This window comes from Spea bombifrons, chromosome 5 (assembly GCF_027358695.1).
Source record: "Spea bombifrons isolate aSpeBom1 chromosome 5, aSpeBom1.2.pri, whole genome shotgun sequence".
In the NCBI taxonomy this organism is placed as follows: Eukaryota; Metazoa; Chordata; class Amphibia; order Anura; family Pelobatidae; genus Spea; species Spea bombifrons.
Window position 1 is genome coordinate 58,875,704 of NC_071091.1, and position 27,678 is coordinate 58,903,381.

The 27,678-nt window shown below is 37.2% G+C and overlaps 2 protein-coding genes across 8 annotated transcripts in view; one reads left to right on the forward strand and one right to left on the reverse strand.

The window, feature by feature from the left end:
• The first annotated feature begins 2,914 nt into the window (after positions 1 to 2,914).
• Positions 2,915 to 11,759, forward strand: ZNF830 (zinc finger protein 830). The gene is made up of 10 exons (XM_053467476.1): positions 2,915 to 3,085; positions 3,879 to 3,978; positions 4,364 to 4,490; positions 6,115 to 6,148; positions 6,367 to 6,572; positions 6,823 to 6,904; positions 8,269 to 8,332; positions 8,805 to 8,885; positions 9,259 to 9,335; positions 11,284 to 11,759. Exons 1-10 carry the CDS (start codon positions 2,973 to 2,975, stop codon positions 11,465 to 11,467), a joined length of 1,068 nt encoding a protein of 355 aa, XP_053323451.1. The 5' UTR covers positions 2,915 to 2,972; the 3' UTR covers positions 11,468 to 11,759.
• A 5,412-nt stretch (positions 11,760 to 17,171) lies between these two features.
• Positions 17,172 to 27,678, reverse strand: part of LOC128497386 (poly(rC)-binding protein 3-like) — a 292,930-nt gene continuing 282,423 nt past the window's right edge. For 5 of the 7 annotated variants that reach the window (XM_053467434.1, XM_053467436.1, XM_053467432.1 and 2 more), the window contains one exon: positions 26,702 to 27,471. In XM_053467434.1, the coding sequence (XP_053323409.1) occupies positions 27,114 to 27,471 (358 nt within the window). In that variant the 3' untranslated portion in view covers positions 26,702 to 27,113. Of the gene's footprint in view, positions 17,570 to 21,431; positions 22,136 to 26,701; positions 27,472 to 27,678 lie in introns of those variants that run through there. The other 2 variants (XM_053467439.1, XM_053467438.1) reach the window with 2 other exon arrangements.

A 27,678-nucleotide genomic window follows, 5' to 3' on the forward strand; every position in this document is an offset into this window, starting at 1 on the left:
TTTTTTAATATTCAGTTGATGACCACTATTTATATTTAAGGATGCTCAACAAAGCTGAGGACAAAATATCATCTAATCAATTATGAGGGTTAGATTATAAATTAACATTTTTACATGAAATCAGACGTACCAACGCATTTTAATCTTATTCATTTAATGTCATAGCATAAACAAAATTAAAATATGATATCTAATGTATAACATAAGAAAATATGTAAAGAAGGCTGGATCGTGTATAGTTGATATTTTTTGCTTTTCATTAGGTGATTTCTTCTAGTTAATTTTGTAAATTAATTTAAAATTATTAATTTATAAACTACCACTAACAGTAATTATTGGTATAATAAAATATTTTTAAAATGTGATAACATTACATGGGAATATAACAAAAATATCCATCTAGAAACAGCAGCAGATCAGCCCCAACTCGGCCCCATATAGTCTCCTCATTTCTCCTGATGTAAAGACTCTGGATAGCTTTATGCCTATCTAACGCATGTTTAAATTCCCTCACTGTATTAGCCTTTAACACTTCTGCTGGGAGGCTGGTCCACTTATGTACCACCCTCTCAGTGGTAAACTTCTCTCCCATACATTGTTAAAATGTGGCAGACAAGATATAGCTTTCCTCAAAATCAAGCCATGCCCAGCCCCATTAATAAAACCCTTAATGTTTTGTGTAAATGTATGTGTCAATAAAAGTGTTGGTGCACATCTGGATTTACTACGGCAACTAAGCAATCAACCCTGTAGTCACTACTTTTATGTGTGATGTGGAGTGTGTTGGCAGTTGAAGAGTTAAACATATAGCGTGGTGGTCGGTGTGATGTCATAATGTAGACTATGCTGGCGTTACAAAACAACTCCACACACAAGCACAGCTGTCACTCTGGAGCACCTAATTTCAAGACAGCAAAGAAGCCTGAAGAGCCATGTGAAAACTGCTAGCCTCCTGACAAAGAGATCTGTGGAGTGTCGGCTCTCCGGCAAAGTGATTCGCAGAGTGTCAGGATCCCAGCAGAGATCTGAAGACTGTAAACTTCAGGTCGACTTTTAATTTGTACTGAATAACATGTTGCCTTTAGATTGTTTTGTACTTTGCCATCCACTCCTGATAAAAATGGAAACTTATGAACCCTTAATGCCAGATATAAATAACCTCTTAGTGCCCAGAGGGCAGGGCAATTCTTCCAACCACGGTCCCTCAGAGGTTTCCTCCAAAATGGGGGTTTTCCTCTCCTGAGTGCTGGAGAATGACTCTTTGTGAGTCCAGAGGTAGCCCCTTCTCCAACCTGCTTTAAGGTTGTTTAAATAAAAACAATTTGATTATATAATAAAGTTTATTATTATTCTCATTATCGTTGTCTGTGATTTTTTTCTTCCAAATAATAAAACTTTTTTTTTTTTACTTTCAATTGCCAACACCGTTAAAATACCCACATCAAAACACCCGAAAATAAATAAAAACGGTAGAGGGGCAGAAAAAGAAATGGGAGGTGTACGAAATGTGCCTGTAAAAATGGTGGACGGTAAAAAATGGAAAGGGAATGTTCATATGAGCATATTTGTGAGAAGCTTACAATTGCGGGAAAGGTGATTCATATTAAAGGAATGGGGGAGAGGGCATACACATTATTTGATAAATAATAAAAAAATGGAGAGAGGCATACACATTATTTGATAAACAAAAAGCGGAAATACCTGTACTTTTTTAAAATAATGTTTTTTATTGAAAATGAAAAGTACATACAAATATTACCCAGTGGAGTGGCGGGGGAGTACACTGCTGGTCTTACAGCTTTTACCAGGTAAGCACTTTCTTTCCTTACAGGTAGCATGACTTTCCGTTTAAGTAGAAGCCACTGACTGATCCACTCCCCTCCTATCAGAGATAACAATAAAACATGAAAAGGGACTTTTTTTGGTGTATGTCATGCTTCATGCTATCTCCAGAGACAGACTTGACTGCCTGCCACTGGAGAAGCAGGGTTGGTTGGAGATCATGGATCGCCCTCGACCCAGCTCAAAAAGAAGCCCAAAATTCGTACGAGCCTGTGCTTCAGTGCTCTCTCACAATGTGTGCAGCGATTGATTCTGATGGCATACCTCTGAGCATGGCTCTGAAGCCGTGCACACCATGAGGAAGCACTGAAGCGGTGGTCTTTGGAAACAAGACTGTGCACTCCTACCACAGGACCCAAGACGAAGGAAAAGCAGAGGGAGGAAGGAAAGAGACGGGTAAAGACAGATGTTTGCGTGTCTATCTGGGTATCTGTGTGTGTCCGTCTGGGTGCGCTTGGGTATATTTGTGTATGCGTAGATATGTCGGTGTGTGAACATGTCTTTGGGTATGTGTGTGTTTGGGTATGTTATTGTATGTTAGTGTCTGAGTGGGTATGTTATTGTCCTTGGGGCTTAAGGGAGTTGATACCTGGGGATGTAGTGCTGTGTCTTTGGACCTTACTGGGTTAAAACTGATGTTCCGCCAACTCTAATGAAGTTAACACTGTTATAACTAAATAGGGCAACACTTGTCATGTGATGCCAAATAAGTCACTGATAGGTTGTTGCCATAGAAACTGGGGGAAGCAAACGTATTTTCACAACCTGTTTATATAGTCTTAATTATAAGCGTTATATATTTTTATGTAATTACTCAGATAGAAATAATTAAATAGCTGACCTCCATACTTTACTAGCAATGTCCATGCCAAAGAAACCAAACTTATTTTAAAAACCTGTCAAGCTGAGATATAATACATACTCTAAAAACAGCCAATAGCTCTAGATAAAGCGTACTTTCATAAACTAAACCAACCGTTGGTCTCTTGTAATATGATCACTGCGTCACGCACCTGACAGTTGCGGTCTCCTTTTGATGACGTTTCAAAGTACGCGCCCTCCCCGTTGCAGCAGTGTTGGCGGAAGTCACGCGGTACGTGCCAATAGATGGTAAGGGCAGATTTGGCAACATGGCAGCCTCCGGGAAAAAGAAACAGATTCAGCAAGAGGAATTGAGGCGGCTGATGAAAGCAAAGCAGCGGGAGAGCTCGGTCAAGAAAAGGATAGAGTCTCCGTTTGCTAAATATCCTTTCTTGGCGTGCACAGTATTAATGAATAAGGGACTCATTGATGGGGGTGCATTGATCCCTCCGTAGTTGTTTGCATAGCAGGTCGCTGGTCACCTGGGTGATGGGATAAGATTCGTGAATCCAGGATGACAGCAGTCTGAGGTTTTTCGTTTAACTCGGCTGCAGTTAACTTCTGATGTCTCCATGATGTCAACACCGAAAGCAAGACTCCCCTCCCCTAATCCGCCCATAAATAAAGCCCTCAGGTTCATATTTATTGCTGCGCATTGGATTGGTTTTGGTGCAGGGTACTACATTTGCAGTGTTCTTGTTGAATGCTCAAAATGTAGCAGTTTGCCCCACAGCCGATTCACTTTTACTTTTATATATAAACTGGGGGAAAACCCCAACATAGGCAGAATGTATATCTGTTGTATAGTGCGGTAGAATATTATTAAATTATTATTATATAAATGAGTAAATAATAGTAATAAATCTGGAGCTTTTTTGCCCAAAAAATCCCCAAATTAGTGTTAATATCTATGTCTGGAGACTGATATGTAAAGGCTACATACTGATATTATTATTCTCTTTTATTTATATAGCACCAACAGTTTACGCAGCGCTTAGTTATGTCCTGTCTACCCATTGTACAGCGCTATGGAATATGATTGCGCTATATAAAACAATAATAATTCTAGGCATTGCAACCACGCGCCTGTGAGATCGTTGTACATCAGCCTCATTAATCAGGTTTTCATGATATGGGCGTCAGGACGTGTTCTTCCTTAACTTTACCTTCTATACATACAACAGTCTCGGTCACTTGTCCTGTGCTGTTTGTAATGTACACATAAAGAATGAAATTCTGTGGCAAGCACACATCCTTGGGAAGCAACATAAAGAGGTAGTTATTTACTTTTATCTTTTAAACTCATGTTTAGATTTTGAAACTTTAAAGCCGTGCAGTCACCATAACCAATGGAGTATGTTGGCCCAAATCAGCCCTGATTGTTTACCAGTGATTGGTTTGAGGTTTCATTGGGGGTGACTTTTGCATAACTTTTGCACACCTAAAGATTATATGCCTGATTACCTAGCACATAAAAATGAAACAAGCAATAAGCTTGGTGTCGTTTGTCCTCTCAAGGTCCACCTATATTTTATTCCAACAAAATAATCCGGCCAAAGTCAATGTGAAAAATATGCATCAATGCAGAAAATCCGACGGGAAAAAAACGTTTTTTTAAAAAAAAGTCATTGCATTTAATACTTATTTGTATGTTTTCAAGAAAGTTGCAGAACTGAAAGGCACAAAGGCAAACACCAGCAGTTCATCTGTCACAACATCACAGCTTTCACAGCCTACTAAACGAAAAGGACTACAGCCCGAGAGAGAGGACAGTAAAAAACCTAAAGGTTGGTGAATTGTTTCTTGCCTGTTTAGACAGTTGCTACTTTCACTTCATGTTTCAGTGCAAGCTGGGAATTAATACAGAGGTTCGCTATGGTTTTTGTTCAAGAAGAGCGTCTCTTCTTTTCAGCTTTCCCATGATACCTCAGTGAAGAGTGCGTTGGAGTCAGGGTCCATGTCCATCCCACAGTCCCACTCATTGCTCCATCCATCGCTGTGTCCTAAGATCAAACCATAAGAACCTTTTAAGAATGGGGCAAACCTGGGGTTAGAGGCATCTGGGTATCTGCAGTATTTCTTCAAGCCCCCCCCCATAAGTAACTTGCATACATAGCAAAGTGCAAACTCACTTAAAATGGGTCATTCTAAAGAGCTCAGTGAATTCAAGCATGGTACTGTGATAGGATGCCACCTTTGCAATAACTCATACGTGCTATATATTCCATGGTCAACTGTAAGTGGTGTTATTGGAAAGTGGAAGGGTTTAGGAACAGCGGCATGGCAACGCATGGTGCATTAAAGTCACCAACATACGAAAGTGTTCCAGACGTCCACTGGCATTAAAATTAGCACAAAAACTATGTGGGGTGGAGCTTCGTAGAATGGCTTTCCATAACCGAGCAGCTGCATGCAAGCCTCACATCCCCAAGTACAATGCCAAGTATCGGATCAAGTGGTGTAAAGCACACCGCTACTGGACTCTGGAGCGGTGTAAATGTGTTCTGTGCGGTGATGAATCACACTTCTGTCTGATGGGACACACTTGAGTCTGGGAGTCTGATGGCTGAGTCTGGGTTTGGCAGATGTCAGGAGAATGTTACCTATCTGACTGCATTGTGCCAACTGTAAAGTTTGGTGGAGGAGGGATAATGGTATGGGGTTGTTTTTCAGGGGTTTGGCCCCCTTACTTCCAGTGAATGGAAATCTTAATACTTCAGCATACCAAGACAGAAATTTTTTGACAATGCAATGCTTCCAACTTTGTGGGAACAGTTTGGGAAAGGCCCTTTTTTTTCCCAGTGCACAAAGCAAGGTCCATAAAGGCATGGTTGGATGATTGCTCTTCATAAACAAGTAATCATTGGGCTGGCACCTTCTGGCGCAAGGGACAGGTAAAGCCAAGCGGTCCAATTGCCCCCAGTAACTCACATACACACTGACACACATTTTGACGCACCCTCTAACATTTGCACACACTTACACCTTTATGCTAACACACACGCGTTTACAGACTCATTATAACACATACTCCTCACACTAACACATTCATGCCAACGCACTTATGCATACACATCCATACTCTTACACATACTTCATGCAAACGCACACTTGCACATCGATGCTCGCACAGAAAAATGTATGCACACGCTCTCACTCAAACATACATACATCCTCCCTCTATCACCCACTTACCTCACTTGCAGCTTTCTCTCTTGCTGCTCACAAATGTTCGAGCAGCCTCACTTTTACAGCATTTACATTGCATTACGTGACCCTACTGTGTTGCTGTCTCCCCGTGCTGGTCCAAAATTGTTTACAAAGTACTGGCCCGGGGGGACGATTGCCCACCAGCCAGCATCACCCTGTTTACACATGGCAACTGTTAAAGGCTTTTTTTTCTTTCTCCAGATTCAGAAGAGCAGCCTCCTGCTTCAACAACAAAGTGAGTAGATTGTTTTAGTTTTTCTATATACATGGTTGTCATATTTTTTCTAATATTTTCTTTATCATTTCCCATTTTTGAATGTGTAAAAGATGGTACAAACTTAGTATAATCTTGTACTAACCTACATGCATTAGAAGTGATGACATGGGCATATTCAGTTTCTTAGATATTAGGCTTGTCAATGTGCACGCTGGCTAATTATTATTATTTATTAGGCTTCCAACTGGGTTTTTTGAAGCATCAGAGCAACCTTCTCACAAACAGACTGCTATAAAAGCACCAGGTTTAAAATTGCTAGCAGGAGATTATGATGATGACAGTGAAGAAGAAGCAAGCCATGACAAAGAACCCTCTTCTGAACCAAAAAACACCGAAATCCCACTACCTCCACCAACAGCAAGTGCTGACAGCCTGCCACCAGGTATCATTCTGAACAAGCAAGGCCTAAATATTTCCATTGGACATGCAATTTTCGTTCTGGCTGTTCAGTGTTCCTTTAGTTATCAAACCATCATGGCAAAAAAAAATATAGTGTATTATGCATGATACATCCCAGTTTAAAGAGAAAAAAAAACCCTTACATGTTTCATATACTGTTATATTTTATATGAATTATTGCCTTATATGTAGGGCTGTATAATTTATTGGCATGCAATATTTTCACTTTTTAGATTTCTTTGACAATAAAACGCCCGTGGTATCACATTCTGGATCGATTCTGAAGGCAGAGATACAAGAGAAGGCAGTAGAAAGGTAATCTAATATGAAGTTTGTGACTTCTAGATGGTGTTATTTCCACTGGTCCATACAGTGGTGCTGGAGTTAATAGTGCCACTGCATATAACTCATTACTGTTTTGTAGTTTTAGGATGACCTGTATGTGTCTCGCCAGGCTCACTGATAACATTATATCCTTGCCTAAAGTTTTCCACCTTTGCGATGTGTTTTGGGCTGACAAATCACTAGAGCAGTTGTGGTTCATATGCCAATGTAGAGCGATGCAAAAGTGCCATTATGGGCATTGTTTAGGTTAAATATTGCCTTTGAAATGTCATTTGTCATATTGGCAACATAAGAATTTGTGAATTTGTATTGGTTTACTAAGCCACATGATTCCTCTCAATGTCATACAGCAGACCTTTTTATCTGAAAATGATAACTTTGTCTGGCATCAGTATTTAAACAGGCTTTCTCCATCCACGTTGGCAGCCCCCAAAACCAGAGCATGGTAAGAGCAGTGGCTTAGACACAAAGCATAGTGTTTCCCATATAAACAATCAATGAAAATATATAATTCTTATGTATTTGAAGTATGTGTTTGTAGCACAAGGTAAATGAAATCCCATGTATGTCCCCTTTTTACACCCTTGCTCCTTTATTGAAAAACTGTTTTGCCCAAGCTACTATATGTGAATAGACATTTACCCTGTACTTGCTATATGAAATACATTGCTAATTTTGTCCTTTAATGGTGCTGTTCCTAATACCCACATACTGTTGAATGTAAGACTTTAAAAAGAAAAAAATATGTATATTAAATACGTCATTAGAAACATTGTTCCTAGTACTGCTGTCTAAACTCTTCCCAGAAATAATTCTTTAGTCGCATAAAATTTACACAATTCTCTCGTGACGCAAGCAGGTATGGTTAAAGCCACAGAAACTGAAAAATTTCTTAAAGGCTTCTATTAGTAAAACATTAGAGGAGAGAGTATCTGTGTGTGTGCGTGTATATGTATGTATGTGTGTGTATATATATATATATATATATATATATATATATATATATATATATATATATATATATATATAAAATATACAGGCTAAAGTTTATTTGTTTAGCATAGTAGAAAAACAATTAGTGATGTGGAACAGGTCCTTTTAAGCAGCTTCATGCTGCTAATTACAGCGGCTGTGCTGGCACGGGTTTTATCAGAAGTCTATTGATGATTAAGTTTCTCTATTAAGTAGTACTGGATGCTTAATTAACTTTCTGTAATAGCCAAAGATGCTGCAGCTGGTCCCATTACTGTTGTAGGAAGAGAAATATGTATTGAGACACAGCTCCAGCATTTGAGAGTCGCACATGGACCTGACGGACCTCTTGTTCTTCTTAGGAAAGAGAATACAGCTGAAGCATTGCCCGAGGGATTCTTTGATGACCCAGAAGTGGATGCAAAGGCAAGCTCTTACTCCTTCCACCTAGTGGTGTATACCCTCTGACGCTGAATCACAAAGACATTTTCAACAGCAATGATCCATTTCATTTTAAGCTCCCCGTTGGGTTTTTTGGCAGGGTTCCTTACTTACACGGCATATGGTGCCTGTCACGAGCCATATCTTTTCTGATAGGAGAGGAAGTAACGCGGTGTACTGTAAGCCTCCGATGTTTTCCAGACGAATATCAATAACTACGCCACAGTGCACATTTAACCTATTAAGTTACTTTAAAGCACCATTTGCGCATCACAAATACACAGACAAAACCGTAAACCTTTTCACGCTTTTCTTACTAGGTCACAGGATTAGCAGATAGAAGAAAAAAAGGCTTTATTTGCATTTTCTTTTCTCTTCCTGGTAATTTTTCATACGATGTAATTACAAACTGTGTATCTCACGTATATTGTGTTTGTTTGTAATGTCTTTTGTTAAGGTGCGGAAAGTTGATGCTCCTAAAGATCAGATGGATAAGGAATGGGAAGAATTTCAGAAGGAAATACGCCAGGTTAATACTGTAAGTTCACTGATGAGCGTGCCCTTCTCTATCTGTTTTAACACTACAGGGAGGATTTGATTTAAAGTAAGTTGATTTAAATCACTAGTCAGTTTTAATGGTAAAGCCTCATTCTTGCTGGTAGTTATAATTGTAATATTTGCAACAAGGTGAAGTTTTCATATTTTAAAATAATAACCTGTGGGATTGGTAAAGCAGCTGTATCAGAACAGATTTTAGTTTAATAAGTAAATCGCTTATATTTGGAGAACTACTTCAGGGTCATATGTCTTAAAATAGCGTTATTGGAAAGACTGTTTACTTTTTATCTTCATTAAGACCTCGGCTACTGTGTAGTAATTCTCAGTTTGCTGCATGACCTACTTTCCTGCAGGTTTCTGAAGCGATTGTTGCTGATGAAGATGAGGAAGGCAGACTTGATCGTCAGATTGATGAGATTGATGAACAAATGTGAGTGTTCTCATTTCAGATATATAAAAATGTTTTTCATTTAGTTGCGTAATAATTCTGCTCGCTAGTAGTTGCGTAATAATTGTGCACACAAAGATAAGAAAGAAAGCCAAACCCTCACTTTTACTTTAACTTTTAGAGAGCACTGTAGTTGTTCAATAATAAAATGAATCCTCAAAAACACAACTTGCCTAATAATTGTGCACACAGTGTAGTCAGACTATGGAGGGTGAGGGTACCTACTGTTGCAGGGCAGCTTCTTCTCTGTTGGGTAAGAGTATTTTTTTTCCATTTTCAAAGAATGCATACTAAAGTGCGCACAGTAGTTTAATATGCATTTCTTTTTATTGTGGGGGTGTCAAGGACACTAAACTGTCCATTTGAAAGCATCCATGCAACGTTTCTTAGATGTTTACATAGCTGTCAGACTGGAAGTGCACACATTTTTATTGCTGTCATCCGGTAGTTGGTTTACGTACTCATTTTATTTTATGAAGAACGTTCACATAAAATAATAAAACATTCTATAGCTTTGCTTTAATATAACGGTAATTTAGTCACAAACTCATTAATATAAAGCAGAACAAAGAGAGTGTACTAAGAAGGTGATAAGGATATATGTCACATAAGCGGCACTACAGAGGAGCTCTCTGATCTCGGAAGTGTGCGATGGGAGGAATGAATTCCCATGGCTTTACTCCTGTTGCTATGTAAATATTCATAAGCTTGTGTAAAACCCTGTCACTAAGACAAAGCATGATCAGGTAGGAGGTCAAGGGTGGAAGAATGTGTACGTGCTGTGAATACTTTTAGCCGGCCAAGCTGCACCTTCTGCATTCATCCATTTTAATATATATATTTTTTTTATACCAGTGTATATGTGTCGCTGTGTTTTCAATTATTTCAGTAGTTACAGTGTCCATATGTACTGCATAGTGTAAATCTAATTTACAATGTTTGTAGCATAATGCGCTTTTGTTAGTAACATAGTAACATAGTTCATAAGGTTGAAAAAAGACCAAAGTCCATCAAGTTCAACCTATATACATATTGTGTCCCTACTGTGTTGATCCAGAGGAAGGCAAAAAACCCTTATGAAGCAGATGCCAATTGCCCCATACCAGGGGGAAAATTCCTTCCCGACTCCAAATATGGCAATCAGAATAAATCCCTGGATCAACGTTCTGTCCCTATTAATCTACTATCCATAACTTGTGATATTATTGCTTTCAAGAAACACGTCCAGGCTCCTTTTAAACTCTTTTATTGAGTTTACCATTACCACTTCCTCTGGCAGAGAGTTCCATAGTCTCACCGCTCTTACTGTAAAGAACCCCCGTCTGTGCTGGTGTAGAAACCTTCTTTCCTCCAGCCGTAGAGGATGTCCAGATGTCTCTACAGGCGTAGAGATTGTTGTTGTATAGTGTGTCTAATTTTATATACACAATATGTTAGGATAAAAATTATGAGGCATTTATGTAGCATGCGGGCAGGCATTTCCAGCCGGTCACAGCACAATACATCACCCAGTCTGCAACTGCCTATAGAGAGATGTCGGACAGTGTCCCACCAGGCATTTGCCAGATGGCCTGTCTGCACCTCACAGGGTGTGTGGCTGGAAGCCTCTAGGTAATTATATATAAATATACGCATATACACCCAGAGGCATAAGGATTGGCATTGTCACTCTTATCAATTCATTGTTGAAAATTAGGGAAATGTTGCTTTTGTAAAACACACACACACCTGTCTTTAAGAACTCTTATGTGTGTGTGTGTGTGTATGTATGTATGTATATATATATATATATATCTCTCTATATATGTATCTCTATATATGTGAGACATGTATTTGCTTATATGAGAGAGACACCTCTTTAAAACTACCATAGTAAGACAAATTCTAATCTTTGACTCCAATTCATTTAAATTCTCATTTTGCTCTGCAGTGAGTGTTATCGACGTATCGAGCACCTGAGGAACCAGAAGGATGGGTTGCAGGAAACATTAAAGGACATTATGATGTCGAAGGCCAACAAATATCAAGATGGAGATGAGGTCAGAAGTGATGATGAAGAAATGCTGCCAATGATCCTTGCGCAGAACTGGCGTGAAAAGGGGGCCTTTCTTTAGTGTTCTTTCATACTCCATTCTATTTAATTGTATTAAAGGGGAGGTCAAACATCAGTTAACAGATTGGTATATATGGCAGGGACTTGTAAATACAAAATAACATCAATAAATAAGACATCAAAGCATATATTTGCCTCAATTAAACTTTCTTTATTACCAACTTTTTTTTTTTGGTTTGCTTGCCTGTGTTTTCAGAGCTGTTGGAGATAATAGGTATCAGTATTTGTAATAGTATTTCATTTTCTGTCCTCCTTTTTTCCTTATGTCAATAAAGTTGTAATATTTTCGTATACTTCTTTGTGTAATTTTGAACTTGATATTATGAAATATTCAGAGATCCTAAAACCTGACAAATGAATTGTTTTAGTTTTAACCCCTTAAGGACAAAGGGTGGTCCCTAAACCTTGACGGGCTTTGTCATTAAGAGGTTAATAAATAAACATTACATTTCAGAGAGTTTCTGTAAATAAGCAAGATTTATCACAAGGAATCATACAAAGATATCATACATCAGAATCCGTTTCATTTTTTTTTTGTAAACAATATATTGATTCCAAAGGGCTATTGTCACATTGTTATTTATCTTCATCATATAAACACGTTTAAGAGTAGAATATAGGTAAGTAGATTGCTGGAGGTAAAACAGATTTTAGTTAGCTCTTGTATGTGGATCCCTGTCTCAAAATCAGTTATTGCAAGGTGACATTTGATACAATTACTTTACCATTGGCCTTCAAATGTGAATCATTGGAGGCAAAGTAATACAAAGCATAGATTATGATAAGGGTTACAAAATAATATCAAAGTGCTTGGATTCTAGGGATTGCTGTTAAATCAAGGAAATGGAAGCTGCATCACACTTCTCAACGTTGCCAAGAAAGCTCTGGGGTCTATTCCTCTTTAACGGGAGAGTTTGCAGGAGAATTGTCATTTCAACTTCAGCTCTGAAGAAACCGGACATTTTGATACTTCATGATTAATAGTGAAATTAGGTTTTTCAACTACAACTCTCTTGCAAACTCCATTTAGTGAATAAACCCCAATGTCTCTCAAAATGCAGTGCTCAAACAAGATGGACACTTGTGTGAGAAGCTGACAAGCACTTCGAAGGCGCTACATACTTCTGGGGGCTTCTATGACGAAGCGCCGGCATGACATAACCTTCTGGTGCTACATCATAAAAGTCCCAGCGGTAGTGCTGTTGTCTACGTGCATCGTGCAGATGTTCACCGGCTGCCGGAGAGGAGGATCCCTTGCAGCGCTGCAGGGAACCTGGATCAGTCTCCCTGGCAGCCGGTGAACGTCTGCGCGATGAACACGGACAACCTCAGGTGTTGCCGGGGCTTCTGAGACAGAGCACCTGCGTGACATGACCTTCCGGTGCTCAGTCATAGAAGCCCCGGGAGAACTAATGGTAAGCAAAGGTTGTCTACGTGCAGCGCGCAGACATCCACCAGCTGCCCCCACTAGACTACACGGAGTCTGAAGTATGGGGGGACAAGTCTGGGAAAGCATGAGTAACCTGGGGGGCATAGTGGCATATAGGGGGTTAAAAGGCATATCAGGGAGGTATAAGGCATATCTGGGGCAGAGTGGCATATAGGGGTATGGCGTTTCTGGGGGGCATGTGCGTTGTGCGCAGACAACCTCCCCTGCTGCCGGCACTTCTGCTGGGGCTTCAATGATGAGCGTCGGCATCACACGACCTTCCGGTGCTCCACCATAGAAGGCCTGGCGGAAGTGCTGTCAGCAACGGAGGTTGTCTGCGCGCATCCCGCAGCCAGTGAACGTTTGCGGGGTATGCACAGACAACCTTCGATGCTGTAGGCGTGGAGCACCTGAAGATCATGTGATGCCGGCGCTCAGTCATACTCAGTAGTACTGGCCGCCAGCAGCAGAGGACTGCATCACACAGACACCCACCGACTGCCCCACTAGACACCAGGGAGTCTGAAGCACGCGTCCCAAGTAAAGGGATGCACAGGTAAGTCGGGGGGGGGTAAGAGTGGCATGGGGGGTTTCAATGGTTTTCTGGAGGCATATAGGGGGTTAAAAGGCATATCAGGGAGGCAGAGTGGAAGAATGTTAAATAAAGTTTAAAGAAAACAAAAAAAACCCCCAATGTTTTAATTTAACCCCTTAAGGGCAATGGGCGGTCCCTTAACCCGGCCGCACAGGTCACACACCCCTAAGGGCGTCCCTGTGCGCTGTCCTCTATAAAGAGAATTCTGTTTTACCCCTACACTCAGTCTCGGCTAGTGCTTGGGGGAATATGAAGGGCTAATCCCGTAAGCAATTAAGCTTTCAGCGGCAAGAAAGATCTCTATGGCGGAGCTACTCAGTCCAAGTACGGGTCTCCATCACAGCAATGTTCCTCCATTGTTCCAAGAGTAAGTTTTTTCTGTTCACAGCTGCCGGAAGTGGCACCTGGCGTGGTCTTCTGCTGCTGTAGGCCAAAGTTTGATGTGTTGTGCGTTCAGTGCGTTAAGACTCTGTTTATTTTATTTATTTCCATAAAAAGGCCCAAAATCCTCAGCACCAGGCCCATGATGCTCTTAATCCGGCCCTACCCAAAAGATTCTAATATATACTTTTTTTAACAAAATGTGAGAAATAACGTATATATCATACAATCGCCTCATAAACACACACCAAACACACTACATATATAGTTTGAAGAAAATAGGCTTATAAAATAATTTTTTACCATTTGCCAATTAAAAAAAAAAAATTATTTAAAAAATCTGGTCACCTTAACCTATTGTGATAAATGACTAAGACAATTTGGCCTACGTGTTACCTAATATTTATACCCCTGGTAAACAGGAAGTCATGTTGAACAATTTCATGTTCCTAGTCACCTTATGTAAAATATAAATAATAATAATAATTTATATAAATAAGTTGGCCCTCCAGTGCACCCCGAATATCTGTGATAGGGATTTATTGTTGTCCTGTACATTTTTATGCTCTCAATGTTTTGTAAAATTTAAATAAACCCTTCAACCATTATTTGTACTTTAATGCATATGATAGCTGAGTGGTCCCTTTAAATTTTACTTGTGGTTTCTGTTGCAAATGTATAGGGGGATTTTGCACATCTCCTGACACATGATATGCCTACTGCCAGTGAACCCCAGTGCTGGCTTGGCAACCGTTGTGAAGGATTAATCGAAAGAGATTTCAGTGGAACACTGATTGGAAATGTCCCACCATGGAGGAGGAGGCATGGCGCTGCAGCTTTTCCATAGAGTAAGTCCTTTAATATACATTATTTGGTGAGACTCCTATCTCGGAGCGTACTTTTAGAGAAGGCATGTGATAGAAGTAATTTTCATCAAGCATTAAATACGGTTTTATAGTGATATACTTATTGTTGCGATAAACCTCATGCCTTTGTAGTGAAATGGGTGGATTTTGCATAAAATTCCCTCCTCATAAAGCACACTGAGCTGATTTTTTATGGTCACACCTGGGAACTCTCTGGGTTTGACCCTGATTTTCCAGGTTAAGTCTTGCTTTCCCAAGTTACCAAGGCACTTTCTTCTTCATCCGGACAGAGGAGTAGCAGTTTTGACTCAACTCGCTAACTCTCGTGCAATTTCCAGCTTGATCCTATATAATGCATGGTTAAGCCTGCGAGATTTCTTGAATGTCAGCTCAATGACTGAACAAGCATTACACTGAGCCAGCTTAGCCCCTTATATATAGGAACCTGCAAGACTTGACCTTTCAAAAAGCATAGTGAGTCAGTTGAAACTGCAACTCCTGCTTAAGCGAATAAACCCATTGTGTGTTTGTATAGTATATATTTGGCTAAGATAACAGAGCTGGGACACATACACATCAGTTATATATGTGAAAAATATAATTGTTTAGAAACGCTCAATTTTTATATGCTGTTTTATGTATAAAACGCAATCATGGATGCTTCTATTCTAAAAATGATGTCATCATTTCTTTGAGAATGCCCAGCCATTGCGTAAACAAAATAAAAAAGGAAACACAGACCCAAAGGAAATTATTTACATTTATTCTGGAAATAACTTGTTAGAGCACAACATTCTGGAGATGCTCAGCACTTGATTGTCTTAAAAATTATGCTTTTTCGGGCACATTAAAGCTATGTTGTTCTTTAACATGGGCTTGGTGCAGATGTGATCTGATGGCCGTGACACACGTACATCATGATTTAAAGTGATATCTGCATTCCAAAGGATCCTGGCATTGATATGCTAATGCCTCATGCAAAAAATCTGCCATTCTTATTGAGGTGCACCTTATCATTAAGATGATGTCACACATATGCACAATACACATTGCACTTAACATAAGTAGTAAAGCCCATTGATGATAAATCGACAATCCACTTACTTTTACATATCTCAATCTACCTTTATGTGACTGTTCTTTATTGAAACAGAAAAAAAATACTGCTGTATTCAATTTATGTTGGACGCATCTCAGTGACTCTTTGAACTTTGCAGTGATGACATCAGAGTACATATCTCTCCTCAATAACACTGTTTACAAAGAATTACAGATTACAGAGACTAACCGTTAGAGAAATGTACTGCTGATCAAGGTATAGACAGCAGACATTTTTGTTGGATCAGTCAATGTACTTGTCATCCTGCAAGAGCCAACTGTGCTCTGTTGAGGAAACATGAAAAACATAGGGTGTATGGTATGGATGTCTAACTCTAGTATCAAAAGCTGCAAATTATACCAGGATTTCAGGAGTGCTTTGAGCGACTGCCATTTTACGCAACCAAACAGAAATTTGTTTGAGAAAAATAAACCGGGGAAGTCTTAAAATTCCAGCATGGTTATGGCCTTGAGGACCACAGTTGACCATCATGTCTTTTATTACAACTGATTCCAGATCATGGGTGCCACCTCAGTTATTACCTTACAGACCATTAAACAATTATGTACTGCTTTTTAACACTTTATGTGCCCATCAGCAGAATGAAACTATATATATATATATATATGTGTGCCAAAGTGACAGCCAAGCCTCAGATGAACTAAAATGTCTGATCTTGTGGTTCCTTTGCTGAAATATTATAAACTTATAAAATAGGTATATCTGCTCATGTCTTAGGGAAGGATTTCATTATAGTGTTCATAGTGTTTAATTTTAGTAGTCATCAAGCATGGGACTGTACCCTTTCTCCCATCCTAACAATAACACAAAAACAGCACCATATATACAAAACAAAACAACTGAATTTAAAATACTGTCTTAAAAAAGGAAAAAAACAAAAACAACCAAATGGCTACCACATCTCACAGCTGTAGTATTGGGGGATTTCATGTGCTTAAAACAGCACCAGAATTAACAGAAATCCCCAGTGTAACCTAAAGATTTCATAGCTATACAAGACAATCCTTTCACTACTCGCATATTTTCCTACCTGAAGCTTGTTTTGCATAGAGCTGTCCATACCATCTCTCCCTTTTAATATATTGCATTTGATCAGCTTCGAGACATAATATTTTAGGCTGTTAATGTTAAATTATTTGAATAAAATTATTAGATAGGGAGAACGAGAGGAAGAAAAAAAGGTTCTTATGTGGAGGTAATACATATGATGTCATCAGGTGTTTTTTTTTTTCAAATGTAAATGGTACATAGGATTTTTAGATTGTATGGCAGCAGCATTATGTAGTATGGTCATGTATAGTTATGGTCAACTAGTTTGGTTTATCGACACTGAGATGAATCACCTGAGCTACAACAAAAAATATACATAATTTTTTTATGGGACTTCACAAATACACTTCATTCTTACTAAAGATTGTATATTATATATTTTTATGCTCTATAGTTGATCTCTTTTTATTCATTTTTTGAGCATGTTTATAATTCATTCTTAGAGGAATGACCAGTTACCAACACATTGACATTCTACAAACTATTGCCAATTTAATAATTACTTCCAATGAAAAGCACATAGCAGAATATGGTGGCTCTATCCAACTCCTTAGTCAAGCAGTGAACCTCGATGGACACACAATTTCCTGACGTTTTCAAGGAGATGATGGCCCGATGTAAAGCTGAATCCATTGGGATTTATTCATATTCACCAAAAGAAACTGCAAAAAGAAGAGAAAAGTATTCTTACAGTTTTATTGATGAATATGGGATTTTCATATACCCCTTACAGTTAACGTATTTTGACAAAATGTAGATTTTTTTTTGCGAACCTTAAATTTGATGTGGAAAATCAATGTGATCCAGACTTTTATAACATGGTTTTATGATTAAGCAATTATATTAAATCAATGATTTGACCAATTCATATGCCATTATGTAAAGTGTGAACATGTGTATGTATGTATATATATATATATATATATATATATATATATATATATATATATATATATATATATATACAGAGAGAGAGAGAGAAAGAGAGAGAGAGAGAAAAATCCCACCAAGGCTTCTTCACAATGCTAATTTTAGTCTTAGGATTTCAGAGTTTAATTGTCTTTAAGATTTATATAGTAAAAAATATGAAATAATAAATAATGAGCACAAAAGAAAACAACACTGGTAACACTGAAAAAAGGTCTTCAATATTATCTGCTATGTTATGGAATATTACAAATGGTGATTTCAAGCAGTTAAATGTGTTGAACGTGATGCACTTATGTCTTTTTTTCAATCTGTTTGTTAAATGTGGATATTTGTTACAGATTGGTAGCATTTAGCCAGTACTCGCACCAGCGTGATATTGATATAAAGGTTTTGTAAACCTTTAAAGTATAATACTGTCATCAGCTTGTTTCTCATATTTATTTGATTTTTTATGAACAAATTACGCCATACACACATTTTTTTTCTGCCGAATTCTAAAAATATTTTAACAATTTTAAATGTTTTAGTTTGCAATAAGCATTAGTTTTTCACCGTTAAGTCTTTTTGTCTTATTAAATTTTTTATCTCATCGGCCATAATTTTCATTGGCAGCCTGACATATATGATGTTTTTCTACGGAAAACAGCGCAGAAATGGTAAGCATTTTGGTCATGTAGACAGGGACACCCATATTCTCTCAAATCTGACAGATACATGGAGAGCGTGGGAGCTGGGAGAAAAGGTATTTCCTATATCCTTTCATTAACGTTTTTACTGCAATTATGTGGTTATTTGTGTTTACGGAATTTAAAGAAACATTTTTCTTCTCATTACAGTTGTCCTTTAAGACATGAGGTATATTTTAATATCTTAACAATTTCAGTCCAGGGGCAAATAATAAGGAAAATATTATATTACAACACATTTGTTGTTAAACACTCATCTACACATACCAGACAAGCCAGAAGGCTCGCTTTTCCCTCAGAAATCTCATGGTGCTTTCACAACCACAAGGGATTCTGGGTAGGCACAGGCTGTCTTGTACAGCGGGCAATTACTTTCAAGGAATCCATGTATAAAGTGGATATAGAGGCAAAGGTGATAATTGTTAACCTTGTTTGCATGTGCCTACCCAGAATCCCTTGTGGTTGTGAAAGCACCATGAGATTTCTGAGGGAAAAGCGAGCCTTCTGGCTTGTCTGGTGTCTGTAGATGAGTGTTTAACAATAATTCTACTACCCCTTAAATTTAAGTGGAAGGGTTTCCATCACCTTTTACCCACCATAACTTATGTAACACATTTGTTGAGAGTACCTTTCCTAATGTACCTTTCCTAATTTCTTTTTGCAACTGCCTCCAGTTTTACCGTACCATATATTATACCTGCAATCATCTTTGCAATCAAATACACACTTTGTTGTGTTCATACACTTTGATCATTACATTACCGTAAAATTAACCTTTATAATACCGTGATCACAATGGAAACTTTGGTGGAACAGTATGTTTTTTTCCAGAATAGGAAGAATGGTGTAATAAAGACCTATGATGTGATATCATTAACTTACTCTTATTGTTCTTACTTTCCAATAGAATAAATTAGATTAACTATATTGCTCTTGTATCTATATAAACCAGTAATCCTCATGAAATCATATAAACAGTAACAAATCAGACATTTACACATGAAAACATTAGCTTTTTTGTATCATATATGCATGTGGGTAAATACAACTTAAGGTTTTTATTATATATATACCGGTATATTATATATATATATATATATATATATATATATATATATATATATATATCAGGGCAGCAGATCACAATCTAAAAAAATAACATTACATTGCAAATACATGTGACAATGCTTGCATGTAGCACACTGATGAACAGATAAAAAACATGACAACATAATTGTGTAAATTCTTTTATTGATACAATTATTATATAATACATCTTAAAATAAATGTATCAGTAGTGTATATTGCAATAATATATATAGGTGTTTAACTGCTGAGTGCAATGTAATGTTGTTACTCAAACGGTAATAGCCAGTGACACGTGTTAAGCTGTATACTGTTCTTGTTAAAGTAACTTGATAAATAATAAAAAAAAAAATTACCCATGAGATCTAGGAACGTCTAGCCATCAGACAGCAGAAATAACAGCAGAAGAAGCAGTAGTATCGGATAATGCAATATTTAGGTAATTCTTGGGGTTTTGGATATTTAAATTATTTATATTTGTTTGATGTTATCTATACTACATAGTACAGACTCATTTCTGCATCTTTGCTCAAAGATATTTTCTGATTAGCTATTTTTCACATCTATAGCATTATTTCTGTCTGTTTCCAATAATCACTGCATTTTTATCTCTAAATGATTCTGAATAGTCGTTTACTTCTGCAACACTGCATAGATTATGGTCTAGCTGTAGTACTTTGATTTACACAATTTTATGCCTACATGAGATGCAGTCCAGATATTATTCCCCTTGCAGAGGTGCGAGAATTAAAATACCCCTTTTAATTTGATGTTCAGCACCCTTATGCTGTACGGTCTTAATGCCGCCCGCATTTTACTTGGCAATCCCATACATTTCGTTGAATTGTACTATTAATAATATTCAGTAAACTGTCTGGTTTTATAAGAGGATAAAAAGTGGAGATGTCTTCAATCAAGGCATGGCCAATGTAGTTCATTGTTATACTAATATCTAGTTGATACATTACTTGGTTATTTAACACTGCATTAGATTATTTTATCGGTTTTACCAAAGAGTTCTCCTGCTTAATTCCACCAATCACTAGCCGTCCAGGTATTATGGACCCATGGTTTATAGCACATTTAACCCATTTACATCTTTTACTGCACTTTTTGCAAAGACACCACCCATTTCCTACCTATCCACGGTCTACAAATTCTTTAAAAAAATATTTTAGCACTAAGTGGAACAGAGAGCTTGATGCCTCAAAAATCAAAATCCAGCTTTTCGTGGAACTACGTATCCCATATTGGTTAGTAAACATCTAACATAAAAATGAGTGACCCTATTGCTAAACATCATGGGATACTCAGCTTTACAGGAGCTGGAGAGCTGCCTGTTGGCTACTATGGTCCTTCAGGGGTTCATTGATGATTGGATCTGAGGACGCTAAGGAATTTTATTATGTTTTTTTTTCTAAGTACTTGGTGGACCTAATTAACCTTTGTATTAGACAATACTCTTGTCCATCTGTCCATCACAATAGAATTGTTCCTTAATGTTTGTTGCATTAATAACATTAACAGAATTTGCCCAGGAGAATTCTGCGTATCTAAAATGTGACATTTTTAGTTCATCTCAATTACATGGTTCACTATTGCTCCACGTGAGTCTTAAAATACATCAGATCAATGCTTATTGAATGATGGAAAAGAATTGATAGCTCAAAAAATACTGTGTAGGACATAACCAGTTTAGATCGTTAGGGTTTACTCGACTCAAGTGGTTGCTGTGTCACCAAAATATCCAGGACAAGATACGATTACAAGTATAGGAAGACACAGGAGAGCAAGGGCTACAAATATTTTAAGAACTCAAATGTTTTCTTCCTGAGTGTTCTTTTATTGACATAATTTACATATTATAACATTTTGTCTCTATTTACTGTTCCTCGTGACATTACTATTTCAGGAATATTCTGAATGTTGCCAGTCAGAAGCCATATTTTTTTTTTTTTTTTTAAATGATATGTCCTCTAGAGATGAGATGCCAATAATCATAAGATCCGCTTCGCTGTATACGTATTATTTCCCGTGTCGTACACTGTAGTTGTTGTATGAACACATCTGCATTGTCTTAACCACAAAACAAGTCTTGCTTTATTTCAATAAAAAAAAATTAAAATGCCATTAAAACTACAGTTAAGTGGACTGATTTTGTAATAATTAACGTCCATGCTTTATATCGCATTGAAAGCATGAGAACATAAATGCAGGGCTGATTTATAAAAGAAAAGTTTCTTAAAGATGATAGTGTTTCTCATCCTTGCGTGACAAAGATAAGTAAACCAGGACGTATTAGTTGCCCCAGGAATATAAAAATAAAATAAAATAAAAAAAGACATTCTCTCCCTGTATCAGACTTGACAGAAAAAGTCTGAATTTGGCTGATATCCCTCTGACGTCTAAAATCCATAGAAATCATTGTCTTACGGCCACTGGAAAAGTCCTGTCTTGAGGCTAAAACATTACGTACATGTTGACATATTTTACAGAGCCCCCAGGCCTGTTACTTCTGATGAAAGCCTAGAAGGTGGAAACAAAATAGAGGGGAAAAAAGCAAGAAAAAAATCTTCTCACTATTAAAAAAATAACTCTCAAGTTACAACCAACATAAAGAGCGTCTCAAATCAGGCAATATTTTCTGACAATTTGTTTACTTCAATTAATAAAACATAGATACAATAATTCAGAACATTACACAGCAGTTATTCCAAGCTGTTAATAATCTGAGGTACTGTGACATCATTTCCATCATATATATATATATATATATATATATATATATATATATATATATATATATATATACACTCAAAACAAAAAGATTCAAAAACATTGCAGTAAGCACATTTTATAAGGATTGTGACTCTTAATAATGGTTACAGACACATGTTTAGTGCATTGATGTGAGACAAGCCTACATTATACAGAAATTACACAAAATACTAAATGGTAAATTGCCCTGCACATTAATACTGTGTTTCTTTAACCTTTTAAGTGCCAGGGAGGTGTGCCGTGAGGTTCCCAGCGCACACCACTGGCACGTATAAGGTTAATGCTGGAGGCTGATTGCAATACAACTCACCCTAGCATCGAAAAAGTTTATACACACAGTTAAAAAATAAAGTATTGCATTTTACATGGTACGGTTTCAACATTGGTTTAGGTTGATAGCATTGTATGGAAGTCCATCTTGATAAAGCTATGTGTCTAAGCAGTGCAAAAAGTGAATAACTGTGGCGGAATTGGGGGTTTCTCTCTATAGAAAAGATGGTGAGGAAAACAATATTGCATTACCAAACCAACGTGTAGCAAAAGAGTTCAGGGAAGCAAAGGAAGGTGAGTGGGAAAACAACAAAAAAAAGATGATTAAAGAAAAACTAGTTCCAACAGAGTACAAAAATCCAACTGAGAAATAGCAATTTTGCTAACATAGCTGGCATGTTGCATGTGTTTTTATGCACGCTGACAGCTGTCCATTCAGAGTATGAGCCTTAAAATGAAACATATTAAATATATATGTTAAATATACATTACTGCTTTTTTATATTTCCTTACCGATCCCTACAAAGATACCTATCCTAGCTTTAAGCTTACAGAAAAAGTACAAGAAAGATTTTTTTTTAGGACATTTTTTATAATTGTAACCAGGGTCAGTTATGGGACCTTTGCTGGTCTGTGAATTGGACTGAAGAAGAATTATAATTGTATGAATTAGAATATGGCAATTTGTGGAAAAGGACAAGCAGCTTTGCTCACTACTGTGGGCAGAGAAGCAATGAGTTCATTAAGAAATAGTTAATGGCATTTTACATAAGGAGCTCTTTGAAAGGGGAAGTCCCTTGGATCTTTTTTTTTTCTCCTTGATCACAAAATCCAATGTTCTATACAATAATGCAGGTTAGCATTGAAGGAAAATGGTTTTATCGCATTTTGTTCAAGTAAGCGGCCATATCATATTTTGGGTGACTTTGGCAACTCTAACACCACAGTAAGTTGATTTTAATGACAATGCTAATAAAGTCCTGGTTGATGAATGAAATTGTTCTCTTCTCAGTATTTAAGGGTCAGACAAGGTGCTTAAGACTGAGCTGTACTTTTGTTTACCTCAAAGCAGTATCATAAGGAGTAAGGGTGTTTGTACAGTTGTCTAAAAGGTTTCCATTATGCGAAAACTAGAACTTTGAAACCTGTTTTATATTCTAGTAATACAAAATGGCAGGAGTTCCTACGTAACTTTATTCACGATGGAATGCACTCCTTACAGGGACCTACTTGGTTCTGGTCTCAGAGATTCCTCAAAGAATGCTTGAATCTTGCCATTCAGAGTTAGACACAGTTATCCAACCTCTACACTCACTGCTGTTCATAGCATTACCAAGATTACCTTGAACCACATCACAAAACTGGTATCAAAGCTCACAATTATGTCAAACTGTGTTGACTGGTCTGTTACAAATCTGCTGGTGTACCAAACCAACTGGCAATGATACAGAATGAACACAAGCACAACTATGGAGGTAATCTAGCTGCTCCCAAGTGGAATGGGAACTACTGAAACTAGATGTTATACTTGTTTGAAAAGAGTTAGAATGATCCTACTGTACCTTTGCCCTTCATAGTTAATATACTTCAAGGAAATTCCTCATCTCACCACAAATCACCACCTCTAATCCATATGACCTTACTATAGCAAACACATATACTGTTAACAGTATACATAAAATATACTTAAAACGTAATATTCTATTAGTCAATGACAATTTCTATTCTTTACATTTACACGCTAAAAGAAAGTAGGTAGGGGTCATAACATAGTCTGTAAATCTTTTCACACTGACGTTAAGGTACATTAGGGAGAGTATGTGTTAGCAGCAGAGAAAAGCCATTTATTTCTATAAATACATTTATATGCAATGTTCAATAAACTGCTCTCCATTTTTATCTAAAAATGCTGCCATTCTTGTAAAGAACCTAATTATAAACTATTCATTTTGTGAGTCTTTTTTACAACAGCTACACATTATTGAAAGCTACTGTCAGAAGACTCACGTGTAGCCAAATTGGTAAATAAACCAGACATCAACTGTGGTCAGTCCTGCACTTGAAACATATGCTTTGTGTCTACTGGTTTTAGAAGATACAGGAGCCATCATTCTTTACACTTGAGGAGGATTTCAGGATCTCCTCACATGAGCACAGTCGCTTCATTCTGTTATAATAATCTATAACCAGTTGGGTGCCAGAATGAAGAACACTCTTGCCTGCTTGCTCAACTTACATCAATGGCCTTTGGTCCATTAATCCTTATGAAACAATGATCTGTGTACCTATGAGGGAAAATCAGGGAACATTGCAGGGTTCTAGATGGACCTACCTTAGCATGCTAAAATAGTAAGAGTATAATTAAGAAAGAAGCCAGAACTAGGATCATTCTCACAGATGGACATACAACAGAGCACCTGAAGGCAGGTTAACATTGAGCTAGAGTGAATGATATTAAAGTGGAACAACAACATATGGTAGAATAGTGTTTGGGGTTTATGCCTTGTGGGTAATATAAATGATATATATATATATATATATATATATATATATATATATATAGTGGGTGTGTAAGTATGATACTGTGTGTGTAGGTATGTTACTTTATGTATAAGTATGTGTGTGTGTGTGTGTGTATATATATATAGTGGGTATATGTCACGGTGGGTTATGCATAAAACCAAATGTGGTGCAAAGTATGGAAAGTGATATTATCACCATGGAAACCAATGACATGGTCCCATTCCATCTGTTGCTATAACGACTAGAATACTTTTCAAACTTTACAAAATTACAGTGTGATAAATATAAATATTTACAATCTAATAAATATTTATACTGTTTTGCCTGAAGCTTATCTCTGCTGTTTGCGGAGTTACTTTTTGATATATTTGTAAAAAAATATTTGTGATATTATTAATATAAGTATTTCGGGGCTTCCCTGAATGTAAAATACAAATCTTTTCCCTTGATATTTCCTATACTGGCTTTAAAGTATGCGACATATTAGTGCAACAGTTTATATGTATATTTCTCTTCATAGCAAATGTATGCAATATTGTTTAGTGATTAACATTCTTTAAATACAGTGGTATCATCTCTTCTCTTTTTCGTAAAATTATACATGCTTTCTATAAAGTGTATATACATATCAGAATGGTTTTCAGAGGATTAAACACATGCAAATACCATTTGTTATAGATACAGATATACATGTTATAGATATACATTTGTAATATAGTATATTAGCCTCCAGGAGTATCTGTGAACCCCTTTTGGAATACATTGCAAAAATGACTACTAGAGACCAGTCCAATATTAGCATTTAAGTCCACACAGATATTTGTGGGTAAGCTCAGTTTTAATACAGCTTAATAAATGTTTACATTTTATTTTTTAATGCCTAAATAATTACATCTTTCGTAATTTCTACAGTTGTATTTTCTTAGTGAATCATAGCAGTGTACTTTGGATCACTCGGTTTTTGCGTTGTAACTATGCAAGCAACACTCTTGCTTTCTCTTATGTGAAAGACTAAGTTAGTTTCTTTTCCCAGGAACAATATATGAACGGGGTATTTAATTTAGCGTTTCATCTCCTTCAAGCGCCTCGAAGAATATGTAACCTATTACATACATGAATATATGAATACATGAATATAAACATGACGCTTACAAGTTGCAAAATCTTAGCTTCTTGTCCATGTATGTAAACATTGATACATTTGTGAACAATTTTAATTGCTAGAATAATTTGCAAAGTATCACATTAAATATGTTAGTTATAACTGGAATAAAGGACTGGAATAATGCATTATTATGGGAATATTCTGATAAATCACTTGATACAAAATCCCCTATGTCATCTAATCTGTGCATTTGTTTCTCAAAGCACGTAAGCAAAATGAGTTAGAAATATATCCCACAGTGAGGCATAAGGTGACTCACCTTTTCTCAGGCATGGAGATTTTTGAAATTGGGTTAGGGCTCATAGTTACATGTTCCTCATCTAACTCTTTAATATCATACTTTAGCCATTTGTAGGATTATATTTTATTATTCTTAGTTGTAGTAATACATTTCAGATGTTTTGTTACACCATTATTACTTTTTTATTGAAAAGTTTCAAATTCTTAACTTGTATAAGGCAAACATGCCAGTTTATCTAAACTTAATACTTCCCCTACTCAACTTTCCCCTTGTCTGACCCAGCCAAAATAAATACATTTTTAAAATATCAAAATAAAATAAATAGAACTGATAAAAACATAAGCTGTTGGAACTAGTTGGCATTTTGGGTTAATAGTCATGGAAAGGAGGACAAAAAATTGAATCGGCAACAATAAACATTTGCAATTCAACAAAAAGAAATGAAACTGAAAAGAAGTGTAAATGCCATATTGTTTCCATTGGGTTTATCTACCACAGAATCTTGGTAGAGCTTTGTTTTCATCCATTCAATATGGAGCAAACTTCTGTCGGTCAGATTTCTTAACCCCACTCGTCGATGAAATTTTGGCAGTATAAGCAGGTAAATTCCCAGTGGCCCCCGCAGTGGCCGCTGCATTTAGTGCCAGGAGTGGGACAGTTTTCATGCCAAGCAGACTGGAGACAGGAACAGCATAGTGGGTGGTCGGTAAAGTTTGTAGGTGGGGAGGGGAATTGACGTTAACCGCGGAGGCAGCAGCAGCTGCCGCCAACACAGCCATAGAGGTGGGGGTGGAGGAAGGGGTGGTAGACTGAGAGAGGTTCATGTTCAGGTCAACAGGGGTCGTGACGGAAGCAGTCTGGGTGCTCAGTTTAGCCATCTCTAAGCTGCAAACGAAGAGAGGAACAGGAACAAATAGGTTGGGATGGTCAAGCAAGGATCAATTTGGGAAGAGAAGGAATGGAAGACGGAAAGCAAACATAATAGGGTTGGGTTAGATGGATCAACAAAAGGAAGAGACATATGGAAGGTAGGGAGAGAAAGAGAGAAAAAAAAGGGGAAAATGAGGGTCAGAGGAGGAACATGTTATGTGT

Bases quoted from the DNA above. Each gene is read 5' to 3' on its own strand.
- ZNF830 (XM_053467476.1), top strand. From the start codon at position 2,973: ATGGCAGCCTCCGGGAAAAAGAAACAGATTCAGCAAGAGGAATTGAGG. The intron at 3,086-3,878 runs ATATCCTTTCTT...TACCTTCTATAC, and splicing joins ATAGAGTCTCCGTTTGCTAA to ATACAACAGTCTCGGTCACT. The intron at 9,336-11,283 runs GTGAGTGTTCTC...TTTGCTCTGCAG, and splicing joins GATGAGATTGATGAACAAAT to TGAGTGTTATCGACGTATCG.